Consider the following 22,709-nt stretch of genomic DNA (forward strand, 5'->3'; position numbering starts at 1 on the left):
CCAGAAGAGGGCGCCAGATCTCGTTACGGATGGTTGTGAGCCACCATGTGGTTGCTGGGATTTGAACTCTGGACCTTCGGAAGAGCAGTCGGGTACTCTTACCCACTGAGCCATCTCACCAGCCCCGTTTGGTTGGTTTCTTTGAGACAAGGTGTCTCTGTGTAGCCCTGGCTGTCCTGGAACTCACTCTGCAGCCCAGACTAGCCTTGAACTCAGAAATCCACCTGCCTCTGCCTCCCAAGTGCTAAGATTAAAGGCGTGCGCCACCAATGCTGGTCTATTATATGGAAATTTTTATTTCCCAGACTAGAAATATATTTCTATACTAATTTTGAAAGGTACTTCAAAACCTAATATAGCTAATGTGCTTTTAGACATTTAGATTTGGCAATGAATTCTTTTGGAAGCTAGGATGAAAATAAGTGTTAAAAAAACAGCAATAAGCTAGGCAGTGGTGTCACATTCCTTTAATTTTAGCACGTGGGAGGCAGATCTTTGAGTTCAAGGCTAGAGTTCCAGAACAGCCAGGGCTATGCAAAGAAACCCATCTCAAACCCCCTACCCCATGAAAAACAAAAACAAACAAACAAAAAACCAATTAGCTGGCTGTGGTGATTATAACCTATAATCCAAGTACTTGAAAAGTAGACACATCATGTCTAAGGCCATCCTCAGCTAAGTCATGGATCCACAGCCAGTGGACTACAAGAGACCCTATCTCAATCCTTGCATCCGCTCAAAAATATTATTAGATAGATGAAAATTCACTTTTTTCTCTTGAACCTTTAAATTTTGAAATTTTTATTTTAAAAACATTGATCCCCAAAATGATACCAGCCAGAAATTTTATCTGTATAGTATTATGAATTTTGAAAACTTCCAATTTACTTGGAAAATCCTATGACATAGAAGTGTTTAAGTGCAGTAGAAATTAATTTCCAAGAATACAGATTCTAGAAATATATGTATCTTTTTTTGTGTGTGCACACATGTCTACATACTTGTGTTCTCCTGAGTTTGAGACAGGTTCTTACCACATAGCCTTGGCTGGCCTGGATATTACTATGTGTCTTAAACTTGTAGCAATCCCCTTTGTCAGCCTCCCAAGTGCTGAGATTATAAGGATAAGAAACCACACAATTACAATTTTTACATTTATTTAAAATGTACCCCTCAAAAGAAAATAAAAAATAAAAATTATTAATTCAAATTTAAATCTTTAAAATAATTTATTTTACCTTTTATTCATGAGAGTATTTATGTGCATGCACATGTGATGCCTAGGAGGTCAGAAGAGGGCATTAGATCCCCTGATACACACACACACACACACACACACACACACACACACACACACACACACACACACACACACACACACACACACACACACACACACACACACACACATACACACTTAACCCCAGGAAAACCAAAATTTTGAAAACTCCAAATACCCACTATTTAAAGGGAGGGGGCACTAGCTGTTAAGACTTCTCTGTTGCTCTTCCAGAAGATCCCATGTCAGAGGGCTCACATTGTCCCTAACTCAGGGGATCTAATGCCCTCTACTGACTTCCTAGGCATCACATGTGCATGCACATAAATACACACATGAATAAAAGGTAAAATAAATAATTTTAAAGATTTAAAATTTTTTTGAATTAATAATCTTTATTTTTTATTTTCTTTTGAGGGGTATTTGCAAGAGCAGAGAGCAAATATGGAGGGATGGGGACATGAATGGGATTGGGTGCATGATGTGAAGTTCATAAAGAATCAATAAAATAAAAAAGTATCATAAAGTTAAAAGCATCTAATCCAAAAGTAGAATAAATGAAACAATCCAATTTATTCTCCTAATTTATCATGAAACATGGTCAAATCTCAAAGTTTAATAAAGCAAACTGCAGCTATCATAATAAAGCAATTGACATCTTACTTACCAAAATAAATATCCGCTTGAATAATTAGCCAAGCATGGTTGTTTGGATTTATACTGAGTGTATATCGAACTAGCTCTTTCACGGTGATTGCTACAGCTTCAAAATCCACAGACTGGAGGCTGAAGGAAAATATTATGCAATACTGTTTTTAAAGTCTGTTTCAAATTCCATACGTGCATTTATTAAAAAAATAAAAGACACAACCAGGGTCTCAATAGCCACAGTACAGATACAATCTTTACGTCTGCCTATTACTTAGATCAACAACAAAATTCTGTTTTCTAGAAGGCACAAAAGTACCTAGGGCTCAAATACTAACAATATTCCTATGTGATCTTCTATTTACCCAGGACTTTTCACAAAAGCCCTGGATTCCATGGTTAGGGGTGGCAAATCTACCACTTTATACAGCAATGCATACAAAAGCAGGAGAGGGACAGGCCAAATGCTTTGGCCTGCGGTCAATGTGGAAGCCTACAGTTACTAAACCAGAGAAGCCAAGCCAACACCCAAGAAAATAGCTGATGGTTACTTTTTCCTAGAAGCCAAAAGCTAGTGAAAGAGAACTCAGCTCTCCATTCAGAAGCACATGCTCATATCGTGGCCATTTACAGGGGAATGTAACAAAGCTCTGTTGGCCTAAGGGGTTAGACTTTATCATGACCCATAACTGTACCCAGTACAATGAGGACAGAACTATCACTATTATTAACAAACGACCAGTTCTATATTTACAGCTAAAGCAGTTAAACTGAGATGTTGTTTTACTGAATGTACAAAATGTTAACAGATCTAAGACTCCTATCTACATAGCAACCATCAATCCAGTGTCAGAGGCACTGATCTTGGAATGCCATCTTAGGACTCCAGAGGGACTCTTCATTAGGAGAAGTATGTTTTCTGGTCAAACAGGCAATTACAGCTTTTTTTTTTTCTGCTCTTCTCCCTCACTCCTGATTTTGTATTGGGGGGGGGGGTGTTTTTGTTTTTTTGTTTTGTTTGCCTCAACTCAATGATCCTCCTTCCTCAGCCTGCTGAATTCTGGGTTATAGTGATGCACTACTGTCAGAACATGGTCCAAGAATGGAGATTTCTAAGTTTTTGTGAGAATGCTCCAAAAAACCAAGGCAAGAATCTTATGATCTCAGTTTCTTCAAAAACACAGAATTATTCTTGGATTATGATTCTATTCTTCCTCCAGGAGATAGAGAGTTTACTTCAGACCATTCATTACAACAGGCTACTGCTATGTGTTTATATGCCTCTATGGAAAAACAGACTCTTGCTACTTGTGACTTGCTGGACAAAGGAAGCTTGCCCTTGGGACTAGATTCTTGTTAACCTTTAAAGTATAAATTGTCTGATGCTCTTAATAAAGCTGGCTATTGCATGACATTTTAGTCTGACTCATTTATCAGCTCTTTTCTCCCAGGTCCCACACATCCCCAGACCTGTTGTTTCCCATCTCTAATTGTGAGCTGGAAATACACTATTTGTATTTACTGTACTACCTTTTTACCTGTGTACTAAAACCTTCTCTTCTTCAAAGAGATCCCTAAGATTGATAAAATAAGGTTAGAACCTGTGCTTCAAGTACACAATAAACTTAGGAGGGATGGCAGAAATTGGAAAGAAAAACTTTGAGCCATAAAACTGGCATGATACTACACCCCTATAATCCTACTCTTGGGAGACTAAGACAGGGGGACTGAGAGTTCAAGACAGCCTAGACCACAAAAAAGAGACCCAATGTAAAGGAAGGAAGGTGAATGGATGGTTGGTCCTATGACAACTAAAAGGTTTTGGGTCCTGAAAAAAATCACAGCACTACAAGAAATCTGTAGGGAATTCTACTTTGTTTTGTTTTGTTTTTTGTTTTGTTTTTTCAAGACACGGTTTCTCTTTGTAGCCCTGGCTGTCCTGGAACTCACTGTGTAGACCAGGCTGGCCTCGAACTCAGAAATCCGCCTGCCTCTGCCTCCCAAGTGCTGGGATTAAAGGCGTGCGCCACCATGCCCGGCTCTGTAGGGAATTCTAAAACAAAGTACTTTCGTAATTGCTAGGAAGATAACAAATACAGCTGAGAAACACCAAGATGTCTGTAGAATCCTACACACTTGTGGTCTTCACTTATCTCAGAGTATTGATACCAAGTAGGATAATTTCTAAATACATTTATTATATACTACTACTTACTTAGGTATGGAAGAAGGCCAGATAGAAATGTGCTCGGCTGTGATATCATTCACAATGTCCTCCTTTGAGAAAGAAAAATGTGCATTTGAGTTTTAAGCAGTATAATTTAAAGAAATTTCTTTTCTATAATTTTTAAATGAAATTACAAGATACTGACCCGAACATTGTGAAGCTTCACAAAGAGTGATAAAATAATAGTCAAAACCAGTGGTTCCTATGAGGAAGAAAACACAAGAACATTTAAAAAGTGTGTGTGCCTACAAGTGTGTCCTGTCAGTCTCAGAGACACCAAGTATTTTCTATTTTCTTTCCTTTTTTCTTTTTCATTTTTCAAGAGAGGATTTCTCTGTGTAGCCCTGGCTGTTCTGGAACTCATTTTGTAGATCAGACTGGTCTAGAACTCAAGAGATCCACTTGTCTCTGCAATCCCTAAAGGCTTGGACTAACACTGCCCAGTGCCAAGTATTTTCTTACAAGAAACCTTTATGTTTTGGGAATTTGGCATCTAGAGTGGAGCACATTAAATTTTTTTTTCAGTTTCACAATAAAATTATAGCACATAATATATACTTAAATCATCACATTTATGCCCCTAGCTTATAATCACTATTGTATTAGGGTTTTTTTTTCTTCTATTCTTTTCTTTCCCATGTTTTTGGAAGAGCAACGCTAGGAAATTGAGCCACACCTTCCAACCTCCTGGCCCCCAGCCCAAGCAAAGGTTCAGCCACTGAGCATCTCCCCAGCATCTTCCTTTATGTAACTTTTGATATCTTTCCAGGCAGGACTTCTAGCTACCTCCAAAGAATTGACCTATGTATTCATTTAAAGTGATGATATTTAAAAATCAAAACCTAGATATTGACCATTAAGTAAACATGATGTTGGTATCAATTAAGAAATAAGCCAGAGCCTCACACATTTAGGGGTGACTTATATGTTGGAGGGTACAGGGGTGGGAAGGCTGTGATTTAATTTTTGTATATTATTTTGAGACAAGGTTTCCTTACATACCCCAGGCTGACCTCAAATTTGAAATCCTATCTCAGCTCTCCAAGGGCTTATATTACAAGTATGCAGAACTGTGCACCACCACACTTACTTAGGCAAAGACATTCTTAGTTTAAAAAAGACCTCACTGTACTCATTAAACCAACAAGTACAAAATTCATCTCTTGATTCAGACTATCCCATGATCAATAAAGATCACTATAAACACATTTTGTTTGTGATTAAACCGGCAATTGAAATCTCCAGTCATTCCTAAAACTCAGTAATCACCAAAAAAAAAAAAAAAAACTTACCCGTAATTTTTTGATAAAAGAAAGTAGTTCACTCCTACAAAAAAAAGTTTATATGCTTAATATCAAACATTAAAATAAAATAAAGAATATAAATAATATGATGCCTTATTCCTCTCTCTTAGTTCCAGTTATGAAAAGTATGTGTAGCCACCTGGTGTAGTACAGGCCTTTAATCCTAGCACTTGGCAAGTGGAGGCAGGCACTCTGAGTTCAAGGCCAGCCTGGTCTATAGCAAATTCCAGCATAGCTAGGGCTACACAGAGATTGGTTTGAGAAAAAAACAAAAAGGGAAAACTATATCATATCCATTGTTATTATAAGCTAGTAACATTTCTTCTCTATTTAAATCACATAAATTCCTCAGTACTATCTAATTGTAGACTGATTTTTAATTTGGTGATTAAATTAAATCTCTGGGCTGGAAGTTGGCTCAGGGGATCAAGGCACTTGCCAACAAATATAAGTATCTGAATTGGATCCTTGGAATATACTTGAGAAAACAGGAGAGCACCAACTTATCTAATTGTCCTCTAACCTCACACACATGCAACAAGCCTCCTTCCCAACAAAGCCATTAATTAATAATTAATTACATTGATGGTAGACAGTCTCCTTAAACAAAACAGTATTTCCAGGAGAGGCCAGGCAGAGGGGAGCACGAGAAGAGGACCCAAGAATTCTTCTGATTACATTTATTCACATCGCACATACATACACATGTTTTGTGGTTTGATGGTAATCAGGAGACAACTTGCAAGAATTGGCTCCTTTCTTCTAGCATGTGAGTGGGATTAAATTTGAGATGTAAGACTTGGTGACAAACTCCCTGAGCCATTACATCAACACAATTTTTTCCTCTTTTTGGTTTTTGAGAAAGGGTCTCATTCTGTAGCCGTGGCTGTCCTGGAACTCTCTGTGTAGACCAGGTTGGCTTGAACTCAGATATTTTCCTGCCTCTATCTCCCAAGTGATTAAATGGGATTAAGTGTGTGCTACTATGCCCCATCTCCAGAATTTTTAAGATTATATATTTTGAGTTTTTGTGTTGTGGTGTACAGAAAAAAACCCACAGTCTTGTGAACATTAGGCAATACTTTGCCAGTGAGCTCCACCAAAGCTAAGATTATCTATCTTTACAAATCTATAAGATAAGATGTTCTGGGAAAAGTACAGGAAATGTAAACTAATGCAAATGCAAAAACAGCACTGAGAGAAACATACCGATACATTATGCCTAATGTGGATTCCCTCTGCTTTATCAAACTAACTCGGCCATCATTTCCTCGTTTGTGCTGGTTAGACACACTGCAGATCTGAACAACAACTTCCCAGAGGTCTTTAGCAGTCCGTCTACTCTCTTTAGGGCCTGGAAGTTCTTTGCAGGTGGCTGCTAAAAGCTGTCCAAGCTGTAATGTGAAAAACAAAACTATAGTCAAGAGACTCTAATTCACATGATAGTCTTATAATAAGGGCACAATGGAGGGAAGACATAGATAACTCCCCAAACACTCACACACTTCCCTTCAGTATTCAGTACAATGTTGGAGAGCTTTCCTTCCACCATAGGCTCCCAGGGATCTAACCGAGGCGGTCAGACTTGGTGCAAAGCACCCTTACGTGCTGAACCACCTCACCAGCCTCAGTCAAGATAAAATTAAGATTACACAAGGTGGATGATCTAAAGTTGACTTAAGGCCCTAAAATGTAGAACCAACCTTGGAATAAATAATAGAACTGAAAGCAAAAAGAAGAGAAAAGATGGGCCACAAAAAGGGGAGAATACAAGTATAAATCAAATTCAAGGCCAATGGGATGGCCCAGTGCATAAAAGTGCTTGACATGCAAGCCTGACTGTACCTAACAACTTCAGTGTTATCCCTGAAACCCATGTTTAAAAAAATAAAAGCCACAGCTGGATGTGATTCATCTGTAATTTCAGTATTCCTACTGCAAGATAGGAGGTAGAGACAGAAGAGTCCCCTGGACGCTCTTCAGCCAGCTAGCTAGGAAATTTGGCATGGCAAAAATAAGAGGCTCTTCAATTCCATCAGGAAACCCCAGTGCCCACAAAACTGAACCTGGATTTTAAAAGTTCTTTAATGGAGCCTCTACTATTTTAGGTCGCTTCTTCTGGAGAAAAAGCAGAATTGTGACAAACAAAAACTGTTGGGGTTTTTTGTTATAAAAATTTTCAAACAGAAAAATCTAAATAGTTCACCAAATATCTGATACTCCATAAATACACTTCAGTGTTTGCTTCAGATTTAGAGTCACACAGCAGCAAAGAAGGAGCTAACACACCATGGATCATGTGCTAATCGAAGATCACAGAATTTATTAAACAGGTAACTTTAATTAAAGGTGAGATCTTGGGAGTAGTGGTTATGTCTAAAATTCCAGCACTTAGGAGAGGCTAAAGTAGGAGGAGCTCAAATGTGAGGCTAGACTGAACTATATATCAAGTTTGAGGCCAGTCCAAGTTACATATTAGAAATTTTCTCAAAAGGAAAAATCTTACCCTACCCCCAAATGTTAAACATCTCAAATAAACTGAACTCTATAAACCATCTTGAGCACATGTGCTAGATAACATATAGAGCACAAGATATAAAATTAACTGCTTTCAAGAGCTTACTATATCACAAGAAAGACAGACTGTCACACAGCATAAACAATGTTAACACTATGACAAAATCAAGATGAGCACAAAGCTAGCAAGAAGAGAAAGTGATTCATCCATTTAGAAGAAAAGAAAATTTGGAAACACATAAGCCAGTGGAGGGCCATTCCAGCAGGGAGAGCAGACAGCACAGACAGAGCACAGAAGCATGAAGAGCATCCTAGGAGCACTGTGAGGTCCGCAGAGGAGGTTAGCAGGACATGCACCTACCAAAGCACCTTAAAGGGCCTTGTGGTCAGACTGAAAATCTCAGTGTGAGGCTGGAGAGACAGTTTAAGAGCACTGACTGCTCTTTCAGAGGATCCAAGGTGAATTCCCAGCACCCACACAGTTGCTCACAACCTTCTGCAACTCAAGTATAGGGAGGGGATCCAATGTCTCTTCTGGCCTTTGAGGACACCAGACATGCATGCAAGCAAAACACCCATACATGTATAATAAAGTTTAAAAACAAAACAACAACAACAAAAACCTAACCGAGTTGTTATTCCACAAGGTCAATACTGCTGGCACTAACTGCTCCTGCTCCCTAACCGTCTACTCAAGAGTGTCAGTGAACTGTGTGCCTGTGAATCCTGTGCTGTTGCCATTATATTACAATGTCTCCCTTTCTGATCAAAGGAGGAGACTAGATGGTCTTGTATTATTTCAAAAGAGACTATTTTAGTCATCTGCTAAAAAATTTTCCTTGGTTATATGATTATGTTATTGTGTTAAAAGATAACACAGGCTTTACCCTCAACCCACTAGCCCAGCCACACTCTCAGGATGGTTCTCTTTCTTAATAGATAATAGACAATTTCTATTTTAAAAAGAAGGAGAAGGGGAGGTGGCAGAAACTGCATACATATAGCCCTCAGCACTTGTTGGGAACCTGAGGGAGACAAATCATTGAGTTTCAAGGCAGCCAGGTTTATATACTGAAACCCTGTCACAATCAAAGGGTGCTTGGGTTCTCATGTTCTCATATACACTGGGAAAGAGCTCTTGAAACTAAGCTACATCCCAGTACAAAACATGGACTTCTCTACCAACCCACAAGTGTGCGCCTTAACTGATGAGGTACTACAGAAATCAGACAAATTTCAGAGTGGTAGGAACTAATGAAATGGGTACATTAATAGAGTACTAATAATATAAAATACCAATACTCTGATAATCATTTTAGATTAAACATTAATTACCTTTACATATGGATTATTCTGAAATAAAAATGCAGGAACTTGCAGAGTAAGATATTCATTTTCTCTCCAGTTTAACATAAAAGCAACACACTCTTCAGCTACAACTTGACGAAGAGGAATATCTAAAAAGCAAGGAAAGAAACAGTTGGAGAAGCCAAGCTTGGAAACAAAAGGTCTTTAATCTTAACACTCAGGGAGGCAGGAAGATCAGAAGTTCAAGGTTATCCTAGGCAACACAACAACTGTAAAGGCAGTGTGGGTTACAAAAGACCTTACCTATGAATAAATGAATGAATGAATGAATAAATAAATAAATGTATTAAAAATCATTTAAAATACAAAAGTAGCATGGAAAAAAGTCACCAAAGCTTGTTTAACCACTGTTTCCTTTTAAATAAATATACTGACGCATGTTGTCAATTTTTATAGCTCAAACCAGTAATCAGACTGTACCGTACTTTCGGAGTAAGAACATAACGCATCCTTAGTCACAATGTTGAGTCAGTGAATCTGGTGCCTGCATCCGGAAGAGGTCACTGACTCTCCTGGAACTGGAGTTAGAAATGGTTGCTCTAAGTCGCATGTGAGTGCTGGGGACTGACCCCAGGTCCTCTGTAAGAGTAGCGAGTGCTGAACTGCTGAGTCATCTCACCAGCCCCTCTCAACCTTTTGTTCTGTTTTGTTTCAGACAGGTTCTCTCACTGAATCTGCAAAGGCATCCTTACACACAGGCACGTACTAGACAGACTTTTGGTTTTGCTTCTTTTTTAAATGGAAACACCTTTCTTTTCACATCCTGACCCACAGAGACGACAGCCTACAATTCCAACTCTTCTAGTGGCACTGACAGCCTTGACCTCTCAGAGATTCATTCACCTGCTTCTGCCTCCTGAGTGCTGGAACTGAAACCGTGTCACCACCAACAGGAGCTCCATAACAGGATATCATAAAAATGCAAGACCTAGCTGTGATGATGCATATTTGGAATCCCAGTATCAAAGACTGAGAGGACGCAGAAGCCGGCTGTGGTGGCGCACGCCTTTAATCCCAGCACTTGGGAGGCAGAGGCAGGCGGATTTCTGAGTTCGAGGCCAGCCTGGTCTACAAAGTGAGTGCCAGGACAGCCAGGGCTACACAGAGAAACCCTGTCTCGAAAAAACAAAAAAAAAAAAAAAAGAAAAGAAAAGAAAATTACAATATGTAATTTACATGTATTTTACAATGTAGTTTCTACAATGTGTTGAGTGGTCCAGCAAAAGCTCATTTCACCCCAACCCAAATCCTTAGAAACTTCTGAATGTACTCATACCAGGAAATAAGATTTCTACATGTGTAACCAGTGACCCGAATTCATACTGGTTTAGGAAGACCTTAAATATAATCAATGTTCTCCTTCTAAGAGAAAAAGCAGCCACATGAAAACAAGAGCAGAGACCAGGGAGATGCAGTTACAGCCATGTAACCCCAGGAATCCCAGGAGAAACTAGAAACTAGGAAGTAGACAAAGTGATTCCCATGTCTTCAGGAGCATGGCTCTAGGTCACAGGGATTTCCAATTTTAAATCGCCTGGTTTGCATAGCCAGTATGGAAACCCCAGGGAAAAAAGTTTCTCTTGTTACCAATAAATATTCTCAATTCCCAATTGTTGCAGGATAGAGATTTTCCTATGGAGGTAAAGTTACTACGACAACAGACCCTACCCAACACACACCCTACAATTAAGTAAATCTGCATTTGGATTTGTTAACCAATCTTACCGGGAAGCCTCATTTCCAAATATCCTCGTACCCTACTGATAAGGTCAGAAGGAGGTCTCTCTCCTGACTGCCCCACGCCAGCTTCGTGAGTGCGAATATCTAAAAGTAGCATCTCATTCAGCATAACCTGTCGGAGTTTTGGTGAGAACTCTGTTACCAGCTCCAAACAAGCTGTAAATAGCTGTTTGGAGTGAGGAAAGTCCTATAAAAGAAAGAGAACAGGCATAGTCAATCCTCTGAACTAGAGCATTACGTATCTTTACAGGGACTGAGAAAAAGGATACATTTGTATCTAGGGGGATGAGGCTAAATTATCTTTTTCTTTACTGTTGATTTATTACAATAAATACCTATAACTCCATGAATTACTAAACAAGTTCAACAGAAATTATACAGTAACAAAGACTTTGCTATTATTCAAGTGTATGATTTTATGACAAGAACCATTCTCCACCCAAGACACTCAGAATGTGGCCCTGAACTAGGTTTCCCATTGCACACTTTTTGCATACCACCATAGAAGTAGCTAATATATCCAACAAATCCACAGCCTTTCCTGCGCACACACTGCAAACTACCACCCACCCACCTATCACCACTCTCCATCTTGTTCCCATTCTGACAGTCTGACTTCCCTAATCACAATAAAAAGGTTTTCTCAGTTATCTTACTGGAACAGGGGCTACAGCCCAGTGTTCTGCTAGTCATTTTACTTATTTGTTTCTTAGGACCCCACGATGCAGCCATGTCTGTCCAGAACTTCCTATGTACACCAGGATAGTTTCAAACTCAGAGATCTGTCCTCCTAAGTGCTAGGATTAAAGGCATATGTCATCCATCACAACAAATACTTTTTTCAAAAGGAGTTTTTTTGAGCATGTTTTCAAGACAATTTCTCTGTGTAGCCAGCCCTAGCTACCTTTTCCTGTTTTATACCTGTGTGGTATCCATACTTATCAAATCATTCTTGGACCTGATAGTGCTCTGCTCTAGGATCTCACCCAGTACATTAAAATCAGGGAACAAGGGATGGAGAGCTTAGAGCACTTCTCTCAAAGAAGACCCAAGTTCCAGAAAGCAATCAGGTCTGGTAGATCCCAACCTCTGGTAACTCTAAATTCAGGGTGCCTCTGGCATCTGTACACATTATACACATACCATCACACGCCTACAAACACATACATAAATGAAAATAAAAATCCTTTTCATAATTAGCAGACAGGGCTTTCTGTTCTGATTAGAGAAGTATGAGGTGTGTGTACATTTGTGGGTGCGGTGGATGTGCCATGGTGTGTATGTGACAACTTCAGATTGCTCTTCACCTTCTACCTGTGTGAGACAAGATCTTAGTCTTGTGTATACTGAGCTGGCTGGCCCAAGAATTCTGGAGTTTCTTTTGTCTCTCCAGGCCCCTGCTACCATGTCTAACTTTATATGAGTTCTGAACTCAGGCTCCACATCCATGCACCAAGCACTTTACCCACTAAGCAATCTCACCAGCGTCTGAAGAATGTCTGAACAAATGTTTCATTCACATTTGACTCACCTTAACAGTACTGCAGTGTAAACCTTTGGCCATGAGAATATAAACCAAATCTCTTGTTAAATTGTCCTTAATTCCTAGGATAACACTACTATATACAGAAGGTACTTCCCACTAAAAAATAAATAAATAAATAAATAAATAAGTCATAAACACACATACAGAGAAAGGCAAATCATTCTCAATGATCTCTGATTGCATTTTTTTTAAAGTATCAAAAAGCACATAATTTTCAAAAAGAAGGAAAATAGCAATAAAATGTTAATAATTGTATAAACATTTCACTGTAGAGATCACTAGTTAAGGACTAAAGTTTCTAAAGGATGCTGCACAGTCAACACAAAGGACCAACAGTGGGGTAGCACATGCTAAGCATGTACAAAGTCACCATGACACATGATAGGTAATACTGGTCCTCATTTTACAAATGATAAAACTGAGGCAGGTACACCGAGGAGATAGATGGAATATATACAGCCATTAAGTACAGAAACTGGAGGGCAGTTTGCTTATTATTATGCTATATTTCCCCCTTAAAACTAACACCAATAAACATAGCATAAATACCAGGAGAAATCTTAATATTTAGAACAACTTCCACTATACTGCATTTGTGTATTAAAGCCTTATAAAATATAAATGAATTTCAGGCTTTTCCTTTTTTTTTTTTTAAGGTTTATTTATTTATTATATGTAAGTACACTGTAGCTGTCTTCAGACACTCCAGAAGAGGGCATCTCGTTACAGATGGTTGTGAGCCACCATGTGGTTGCTGGGATTTGAACTCTGGACCTTTGGAAGAGCATTCGGGTGCTCTTACCCACTGAGCCATCTCACCAGCCCTCAGGCTTTTCCTAAACAGTGTCACCAGGGGAAAAATATAGTCAGAAATATTGCCAAAAGGCTGGAAAGATGGTTCAGTTATAAAAGGCTAGACTTTAATCCCAGCACTCAGCAGGCAGAGACAGGTAGATCTCTGAGTTCAAGGCCAGCCTGGTCTACATAGCAAGTTCCAGGATAGCCAGAGGCTACACAGAAGAAATCCTGTCGTCGTCGTCCCCCCCCAAAAGGTGATGGGTAGCTAAGCTCACAACCAGAATATGAAGAAACACTGCCATATTATTTGAAGTCTCTCCTATGGTAACTGCCTCTTATCCTGAAACTACAACCCACTAAGAGAGTGTCTTATATGTATTTCAACTTTTACTATATTTATTTTGAGACAAAGCATGGCCTGGGAAGGGTTCATGAAGGCCAAGCCTAGCTGAGGAACAACTGGTAGCTGAAGGCTGCTAAAGAACAATCAGTTTTCCTCAGGTCTATCCTCCAGAAGACGGTCTCATATCTATGTAAACATGGGCAGTATTAACTGGTTCTAGAAGCTATAGAAAAAAAGAAATAAAATTAAAGACTTAAAGTTGGGAGAAAGTTTTGGATCGAGGTCTTAGAAGAATGGGAGAGAAGTTTATTTGCAAAAATAAATGACCAGGGTTGGAGGTGTGGCTCAGTGGCCTACTACTGCCCAGAGTGAGCGAAGCCTCGGGCTCATTTCTCAGAACCAGAAACAAAGCAGACAAGAACAAAAGCCTTGAGACCTGTTAGGTAAAGACAGGATAAATAATATACATTTTTACCTATATTTACAGCTGTGTTTCAAACCCATGGAGGTGTTCTCACAACAAGTAAGACATGATCTCTGTTCACATTACTGGGTATTACTGTGTGTTTCCCTTTTTTCTTTCCACAGTCAATGGTAAAGATACAATTGTGGTCATGTGAAAGTCTTAAACTATTAAAGGAGTCCTTATTATTTATAAATAAATAGACAGAGACTGCGGTTTCTCCTAGATTAGAGTATAGAACTAAGAAACGTATTCTTAAATGTTTCTTACCTTATTTGACACAGTCCAAAATTGTCGCTCTGAAGTCATACCATGCAATTCAATTAAAATCTGTCTAATCCGCCAGGGATCCACTGATAATATAAGCTGATGTTCCAACTGGCCAATGTTGACACTTGCTGAGGCTAAGAAAGAGCGTTCTATTTCAGCTAATGATTAAATGTCAAATTGTAAGTATGATACAACTAAGAGAAATAGCATATGTGAAGTGTCGTAAGTTAAAAGTGTGAAACATTTTGAAAACAGAATTGTGTAACTCAAATTATATATTAACTTTATTCCCACACAGAAACCTACAATGTGTGCACTTAGGAGTAGAGTAAAAGTGTAACAGTGAATTAACTGGCCCACAGAAAGAATTTGCAGAAATATGGAAAAAAATCAATATAAACTAGTCTCCCTTGTAAACATATATTAACAAAAGTGTGTATGAACTATATCTTTATTAGCAATAATAAAGCATTTTTACATTGTGCATGTGTGTGTCCCTACATGTGGAAGTCAGACATCCAGTAGACGCTGGTTCTCTCCTGTTACCAGGTAGGATCCAGAAACTAGATTCAGACCATCAGGCTTGAAGGCCAAGATATGTGCTTTATAGGGGGAAAGAGAAAGAAGAATGGGGCTGGAGAGATGGCTCAGCGGTTAAGAGCACTAGCTGCACTTCTAGAGGTCCTGAGTTCAATTCCCAGTAACCACATGGTGACTCACAGCCATCTTTAAATGGGATCTGATGCCCTCTTCAGGTGTGTCTGAAGATAGCTACTTATATACATAAAATAAATAAATAAATCTTTAAAAAGAAAAGAAGGAAGGTTTCCCATCCCCCCCCACAAAAAAAAAAAAAAAAAACACAGAAAAAAATCTAATTTTGGCTCAGGTTATCAACATTCAATGACATACACACACCTAGCAGTTTTGTGGGTTAATATTGTTCTTTGTGTGGTTTTAAGGCTAACATATCTTACTCATAATAGAACTGTATTTTGTATTTAGATAGGTAAGGTCACAAATGGGAGAAAATCAAATAAGATAAAAATGACAATGTTCTCAAAGTTAAATGCTTAGCCAGCGATTAGCAGCACAGCCATATTGGCTGACCATCCCAATTCCTTTTGGTCCCACGTTCCCTTACCAATCTCCTCTCCATTCATACTTTTACCCTCAAGAACATATGAGCACTATGGTATCCAGGTCTATTCCCCAGTTTATAAAATATCCATGAGCCTCTAGCTCACCTGAGAACCAAGAACTGCTCACACCGAAATCTAGCCACAGCAGACTGTTTACATTTCTATTAACTATCCACACAAATACCAACTGAAATACAAAGAAAGCCTTAGGTATATCTTGAAGAGGGACAAAATATAAGCTACCAGAATAGAGCTAACCTGGGATATCATAAAATGAAGTCACAGGTTTAATGCACAGATTTACTCTCGGGGATCTCTTTCTCATTTGCTCAACAAGCAGCTTTCGTTCTTCATCTTTCAACAATGTAATGAAAAGTTCATGTGAAGAAATCATGAAGACATACTGCAGATCTTCTAACCCCAGACACACATTCCTAGAGCAATACAAAACATTATAAAACAAGAGTATGTACATTTTTATTTGGGAAAAACATTCATATCGAACAATTACTAGTCATAAGTCATATTTAAAGCTATCATTTCATAAATTATATAACAGTATTTTGAAATACATGTTACATTTTTCCTTTGGTTGTTGCTTAAATTACAATATCAGTGCTATAATAAACTAAAAAACAAAAAAGGAGTCTAGAAGGTGACTACATGACTGGTAATTTTGAGTGCTTGCTGTTCTTTTAAAGGACCTGAGTTCGGTTCCCATCACCCATGACAGGCAGATCACAATTGCCTGTAATTCCATCTCCAGAGGATCCAACGCCTTCTTCCAGCCTCTGTGGGTACATGCATGTGTACACACACACACACACACACACACACACACACACACACGTTTTGAGTACTTAACCTTAAAGCTAGATATTACTAGACAAATTTCAACTTAGTTTATTTTTCAAATGGAACTTACTAATTAGATATATAGAGGCAGTATAAAAACATAAACACAACTAGTAAAAGATACTTTTCAAGCTGGGCACTGTAGTGTATACCTGTAATCCCAGCATTTGGGAAACAGAGGAAGAAGAACTGAAAGTTCAGGGCTAACTGGAGCTATGTGGTGAGGCCTAGTATCTAAGCAGTAAATGCTGTGGGTGTAGCAGACCAGCAGAGGACTTGTCAGCAAGCCCTGGATTTGATCTCCAGGATCTCACAGATACACACTTCTCAGCAAGGCATGATGGTGACACACACATTCAATCCCAGCAGTCAGCACTCTGAAGTCTCAGGATTGTGAGTTTCAGGATAACTAGATATTCACAGCAAAACCCTATCTCAAAAAATAAAAGCTGGCTTGGGGTGTGGGGCAGGAGAGGTGCAGAGAGGGCAATATAGCTCAAGAGGGTTACAGCATTTGCTGCTAAGTTGAATTCCCAGAGCCTACATGATACAAGAACAGAATCCTTTGTCCACTTAGCTCCACACAGACACCCTTGCATGTGCTCATACAGAAACAGACACGAATACACACAAGTACACATAACATTTAAAAAAAAGTCTAAAAAAAGAAAAAAATATATTTCTCATGAAACTAAGTTCTAAGTTTAAAACAAAAAAGGTACTCACTTTAGAAAAGCAGCCATGTTTCCTCTCAGAGAATCTGAAGCTTTTTCTACGTTTATTGATCTTGAACATACCTAGGAATCAGAATTTTCATTTGAATACACATCTCAGCTTGAAATGTTGAGATTTCGAAATAAACAACTCATGTTTAGGGTGTGTGTGTATGTTTAGTGAGTTTGGATGTTCAGCCTGGATGTCTACTTGTGCACATGTACATGCCTGATGTCTGCAGAGGCCTGAAGGTGGTACTGGACAGATTCCCTGGAACTGGAGTTACAGATGGTTGAGCTGACATTGAGTGCTGAGAATTGACCTGCTTCTCTAGAACAGCCAATGCTCTTAACTACTGAGTTGTCTCTCCACTGCTCCAAAAAACTGAACGTTTATGTTTCAATCACTAACCACTGATTTGATTAAGTAATTTAAAACAAAAGTCCAAGAGAAGAATTCATTAAAGAAATAAGTGGAACCAACCATTTTCATAAATTCAGGCATATGTAGTCAAGAATAACAACTTGGGAGCCGGGTGTGGTGGCGCATGCCTTTAATCCCAGCACTTGGGAGGCAGAGGCAGGTGGATTTCTGAGTTTGAGGCCAGCCTGGTCTACAAAGTGAGTTCCAGGACTATACAGAGAAACCCTGTCTCGAAAAACCAAAAAAATAAAAAAATAAAAAAAGAGAATAACAACTTGGTTGCTTTAAGTTCCTATCTAGGATTTGCCTTCTACTCTACTAAGTTTCAAGAATTCTTTTAACATATAAGAAAAAAAAAAATACTGCTAAGCACCCTCAAAAAAGGGAGAAATACAAATACCTATGACAGATTACTACACTGAGAAATAAAGTTATAATGCTTTTTTTTGTTGTTGTTGTCGTCTTTTTCTTTTTCCTTTGAGACAGGGTCCCATATATTCCAGGCAGCCTCTAATTTGTCATGTAGCTGACAATGACCTTGAACTCATTCTCCTGAAGGAATCTCAGTACTGCCATTACAGACTTGTGTTACCACAACCAGTATTACATGGTGATGGGAAGGAGCCCAGGGCTTTTGTGCAGGCTAGATAAGCACTCTATCAAGTAAGCTACATCTTCAGTCCAGTAAGAAAAACTTTTCAGAGATCAGCAATGATGCTGGATACAAAACATAAAGTTCATCATGCCTGTAATCAATACAAGTCCATACTAATAAATGTGTAAAGTTGGGCAAGGTGCCACATGCCTGTGATCTCAGCACTAGCTAGACCAAGTTAAGAAGATACCAAGTTTGACACCAGGTAGGCGAAGCAATCAGCCTATATCTCAAAAGGAAACAATTAAAATTTGACAGCTGACAAACCACTCAGCAGTAACTCTGAGGATCCCAAGGACCAGAAGTCAGATTCCAGCATGCACTTAACAAGCTCAGTGTCCCCGAAGATGCATGAAACCCAGCGCCAAGAGAGCAGAGATGGGAGGACTCCTGGGCCCTGCTGGTTTCCGGCACAGTGGAAAAACCACAAGCTCAAGGATCAGCAATGAGACCTTGATTCAAAAGATTAGGCAGAGGGTGACAGAAGGTGAATTGCGTTAACACCCTCTTCTAGCCTCTGAGCTCATAAAAAGGTGGATACACATATGTACATATGCTCACTTGAACACTGAAATAAATTTTTTAGGTCTGGTGAGATAGTTCAACAGGTAAGGGAGCTTGGAAAAGCATGATAATATTTGAGTTCCAACACCAACAAGCTGTCCCAGACCTCTCTCTACATGTGTGCAATTGCATGTGCACACACACACATATATACAATAAGCAAATACACATATAAATATAATACAACATTGTTAGTTTTAAAAAATTAAGCCCTGGGGGCTGAAGGCAAGTGTAGGGTTCATGCCTTTATCTTAGCACTTGAGAGGCAGACATAGGCAGTTATCTCTGGGTTCAGGGCCAGCCAAGCTACACAAATAGTGCTAGGACAGCCAGGGCTATGTAGTTAATTGTCTCAAAAAACAAAACAAACATACAAAAAAAAAAAAAAAAAAAACAGTTGGGGACTGGAGAAACAGTTCAGCAGTTAAGAGCACTTACTGTCTTACAGAGACCGGGTTCACTTCCCAGCACCGTAACAAATGGCATACAGCTCAGCTCCCTGTAACTAATTCCAGAGGCTCTGATGGCTTCTGGCCTCTGTAGGTACCTGCACACACGTGCTGCATATAAACTCAGGCAGACACATAAACACACATAGAAAATAAATCTTAGGCAAGTGTGGTGGTGTGAGCATTTAGTCTCATCACTTGGGAGGCAGAGACAAGTGGATCTCTGTATATTTGAGGGCAGTCTGATCTACACAGCAGGCTTAATACATAGATAAACAATGTTTCTTTGAAGAAAAAAAAAAGCAGACCATTAGGGTACAGCCCTAACTGCAGTAGAGCAGAGCAGTCAGTGAAACAGTAAAAAGAATGCAAACGAAGAGTGCAGCAGAAACAAGGAGGCAAAGGAGGAAAGGGCAGTGTAAAGGGCAGAACACAACACTGCGGCTCATGCCTACTTCACCACTGGGAGGACAATGAAGCTGAGGCCTGGGCTACACACACACACATACACACACACAACAGGAAGAAGTTGAGAAAGAAGGAGAGGAGGAGAGAGAGGAGGAGGAGGAGAAGGAAAGGAGAGGGAAGGGGAGGAAGAAGTAGAAGCAGAAGGAAGAAGAGGAAGAGGAGGGGGGCAGAAGAGGAGAGGGAAGAGAGGAAGGAGAAAACAGAGAAAGATGGGGAGGAGGAGGAGAAAAGGCAGCTGCTGCTACTCAATTTGTTAATTCTGTCAACTCTCAGGCACAGAAAAGAAACACAAATGTTCTATTACCATAGATAGGGGAAATGCCTTACCTCAAGGAGAAAATCTATTTTTTCTTTGTTTGGTCTAAGAAATAGTTGATTGAACTGGACACTAATTGTTCTGCCTTCCAGTATATCCCGTACTGTGTTGCAAACACAAATTTTAAAACAGATTTCATCTAGAGCTTCATTTCTACAAAACACAAAAGTAGAAAAATGAATGTTTTTATTATAAAACATGAACAGTATTGAGAATTAACATTTATGACGTTCAGTATTCTACTAAATACCATATACCAATTCAAAAATATGTACAAAAAAGAATACAAAAAGAATTCTAAAGATTAAGTAAGTGTAAGAACTGTACTACAAATAACTTTCTCACTGCAAGATTTTTAAAAGAAACTAAGAGGAAAAAAAACTGTAAAATGTCCCCACCGGGCTGAAGGCTGGCTCAGTGACTAAGAGCAGCATTGGCTGCTCTTCCAGAGGACGTAGGTTCGCTATCACCTCACAACTGTCTGTAACTCCAGTTCCAGAGGACCCAACACCCTCTTCTGACCTCTGAAGACACCAGGCATGCACAGGGTATATGGATACTCAAGCAGGGAAACACCCATATACATAAAAATAAGCATTTTTTAAAGTGTCTTCACAGAGGCTAGAGAGATATAGATAACTCAGAGGTTAAGAGCACGTGAGTGCTCTTCCAGAAATCCTGAGTTTAATGCCCAACAACCAACCACAGGGTGGCTTAGAAGCACCTATAATGGGATCTGAATCCCTTTTTTGATGTGCATGAAGACAGAGCACTCATACATATAAAATGAATAAATAAATACTTCATAACACTTTTTGTCCATTATATCAGCAAATTTGAAAATAATGTTAATAACTTGTAGGTAACTTGCAAGTGCAATTTCATAATCCACAAAACACTTATTCTGATATTCAAAGATCAAAACTTACCCCTGTTGAGCTTTCTGAAAAAGTTCCCTTAATACCGACTGTCGGAACTGGACTGGTAAAGTGAAAGTTAAGTTATCTTCAATGAAAATCTGCACTACTTCCTAGAACAAAGACAGGAAATTGCACTCATGTAAACAAAACAAAACAAGGCAGTTTCTTTCCGACAGGCTGGCTTTCTTTCCATGGGTCAGAACGTAGCTCAGCTGGCCTGATTGTCTAGCCAAACTAAGCGTGGCCTCAACGCCAGCACTGCTTAAGACTAGAAGTGGCACATGCCTGCAATCTCAGAACTAGGCAGTAGAGGCAACAGAAAGTTCAGAGCCCTCCTAATCTAAAAATAAAATTATAAAGCATTCTCTTTAAAAAATTCTGAAATTAGACTAAGAACAGAAATAGTTCTTCCTTTCTCAAAGTTAAAGACCATAGGGCCACAAGTGAGAAGCAGAAAAGAAACTAATGAAGCCTTAGCTTCTAATCAGAAACAAAAACAAACCACAAGCACAGCGAACTTAAGCCAAGAGTACATCATATATATATATATATATATATATATATATATATACCTCTAACTGCAGCATGTGGGAGGCTGAGGTCAGAAGGTGAAAAGTGAAGACCAGCTTGAACTGCACAGTGTACCTCAGTCAACTGAGCAATCAATGTATCTATCTATCTATCAATATACAACAGGAACAACAACAAAAACCGTTCAAATAAACTGTAAAGGTTTTATTCATGAAACAAACTTCTAAAAACAAAGAAACAAAAACAAAACAAAACAAAAAAAACTTAAAATAATTAAAATTAATTTCCCAGGGAAAGCATGCTAAGAAACAACTGCAATAAATTTAAATGATCTAAAATATACTACTTAGTAAATTATAGAAAATACTACATATTACGTGTGAACCCCGTCAGGTCTTTTTGAGCTATGGAGAAAGAGGAAAGGAGGGAGGATAATGTGAGGAAAGGAATATCTGTTCAAGTTAGCCACTAAGAAACACGTGGTCTCAAAGCTATAGATCCCCCACCATTTCACCTCCATACAAAATATGACAATGCAAGAATCCTCAGAAATAAGTCAGCCAGCCACTGGCCTCCTGTGAGAGATACCATTATCTGCTTCACTATTGTAGCTTGACTAACACAAAACAGAAACTTACAGGGTTCATGTAAAGAGTCCTAGCCAAATAAATACCTAAATACAATGTCTGAGAGATAAAACATTTCTGCACATGCCAACTGCCATACATTGCAGAGTTTCAACAGAACGGCGTTTTTTCTTTAATTTTGCTATTTATGTACATTGTTTTTTGAGTTTTGTTTTTTGTTTATTTGTTGTTGTTGTTTTTGTATGAGTGCTCTGTCTATATGGATGACTGTGTGTCAGAAAAGGGCATAAGATCCTTTATAGGTGGTTGTGAGCGCCAATATAATTGCTGGGAATTGAACTCAGGACCTCTTGAAGAACAGCTAATGCTCTTAACTGCAAAGTCATCTCGTCAGTGCCTGTTTTCCCCTTCTTAGCCTCATTATATCTAAGTTTTAGACCTATAATTTGGAGGTTATTTACATTCACAGGAACATGAGAAAGAGGAATGTTCCAAAGGTCTTATTTGCACAGGCCTTATCCCTTGAAGGAGCTTTTGAAAGGCTTTTATTACATAGCCCTGTCTGGCCCGGAACTCACTCTG

The 22,709-nt window shown here is 38.9% G+C and overlaps 1 protein-coding gene across 1 annotated transcript in view; it reads right to left on the bottom strand.

Moving 5' to 3' along the window:
* Ints8 (integrator complex subunit 8) overlaps positions 1 to 22,709 on the bottom strand; it is a 50,091-nt gene that overhangs the window by 10,999 nt on the left and 16,383 nt on the right. Inside the window, exons 9-21 of the mRNA XM_021159236.2 lie at positions 21,019 to 21,119; positions 20,101 to 20,242; positions 17,227 to 17,297; positions 15,904 to 16,079; positions 14,504 to 14,637; positions 12,615 to 12,725; positions 11,069 to 11,270; positions 9,311 to 9,432; positions 6,668 to 6,852; positions 5,447 to 5,480; positions 4,300 to 4,356; positions 4,143 to 4,204; positions 1,947 to 2,065 (exon numbers count right to left, since the gene is read on the bottom strand). Of these exons, the coding sequence (XP_021014895.1) occupies positions 1,947 to 2,065; positions 4,143 to 4,204; positions 4,300 to 4,356; positions 5,447 to 5,480; positions 6,668 to 6,852; positions 9,311 to 9,432; positions 11,069 to 11,270; positions 12,615 to 12,725; positions 14,504 to 14,637; positions 15,904 to 16,079; positions 17,227 to 17,297; positions 20,101 to 20,242; positions 21,019 to 21,119 (1,516 nt within the window). The remainder of the gene's footprint in view (positions 1 to 1,946; positions 2,066 to 4,142; positions 4,205 to 4,299; positions 4,357 to 5,446; positions 5,481 to 6,667; positions 6,853 to 9,310; positions 9,433 to 11,068; positions 11,271 to 12,614; positions 12,726 to 14,503; positions 14,638 to 15,903; positions 16,080 to 17,226; positions 17,298 to 20,100; positions 20,243 to 21,018; positions 21,120 to 22,709) is intronic.

This window comes from Mus caroli, chromosome 4 (assembly GCF_900094665.2).
Source record: "Mus caroli chromosome 4, CAROLI_EIJ_v1.1, whole genome shotgun sequence".
Taxonomy (NCBI): Eukaryota; Metazoa; Chordata; class Mammalia; order Rodentia; family Muridae; genus Mus; species Mus caroli.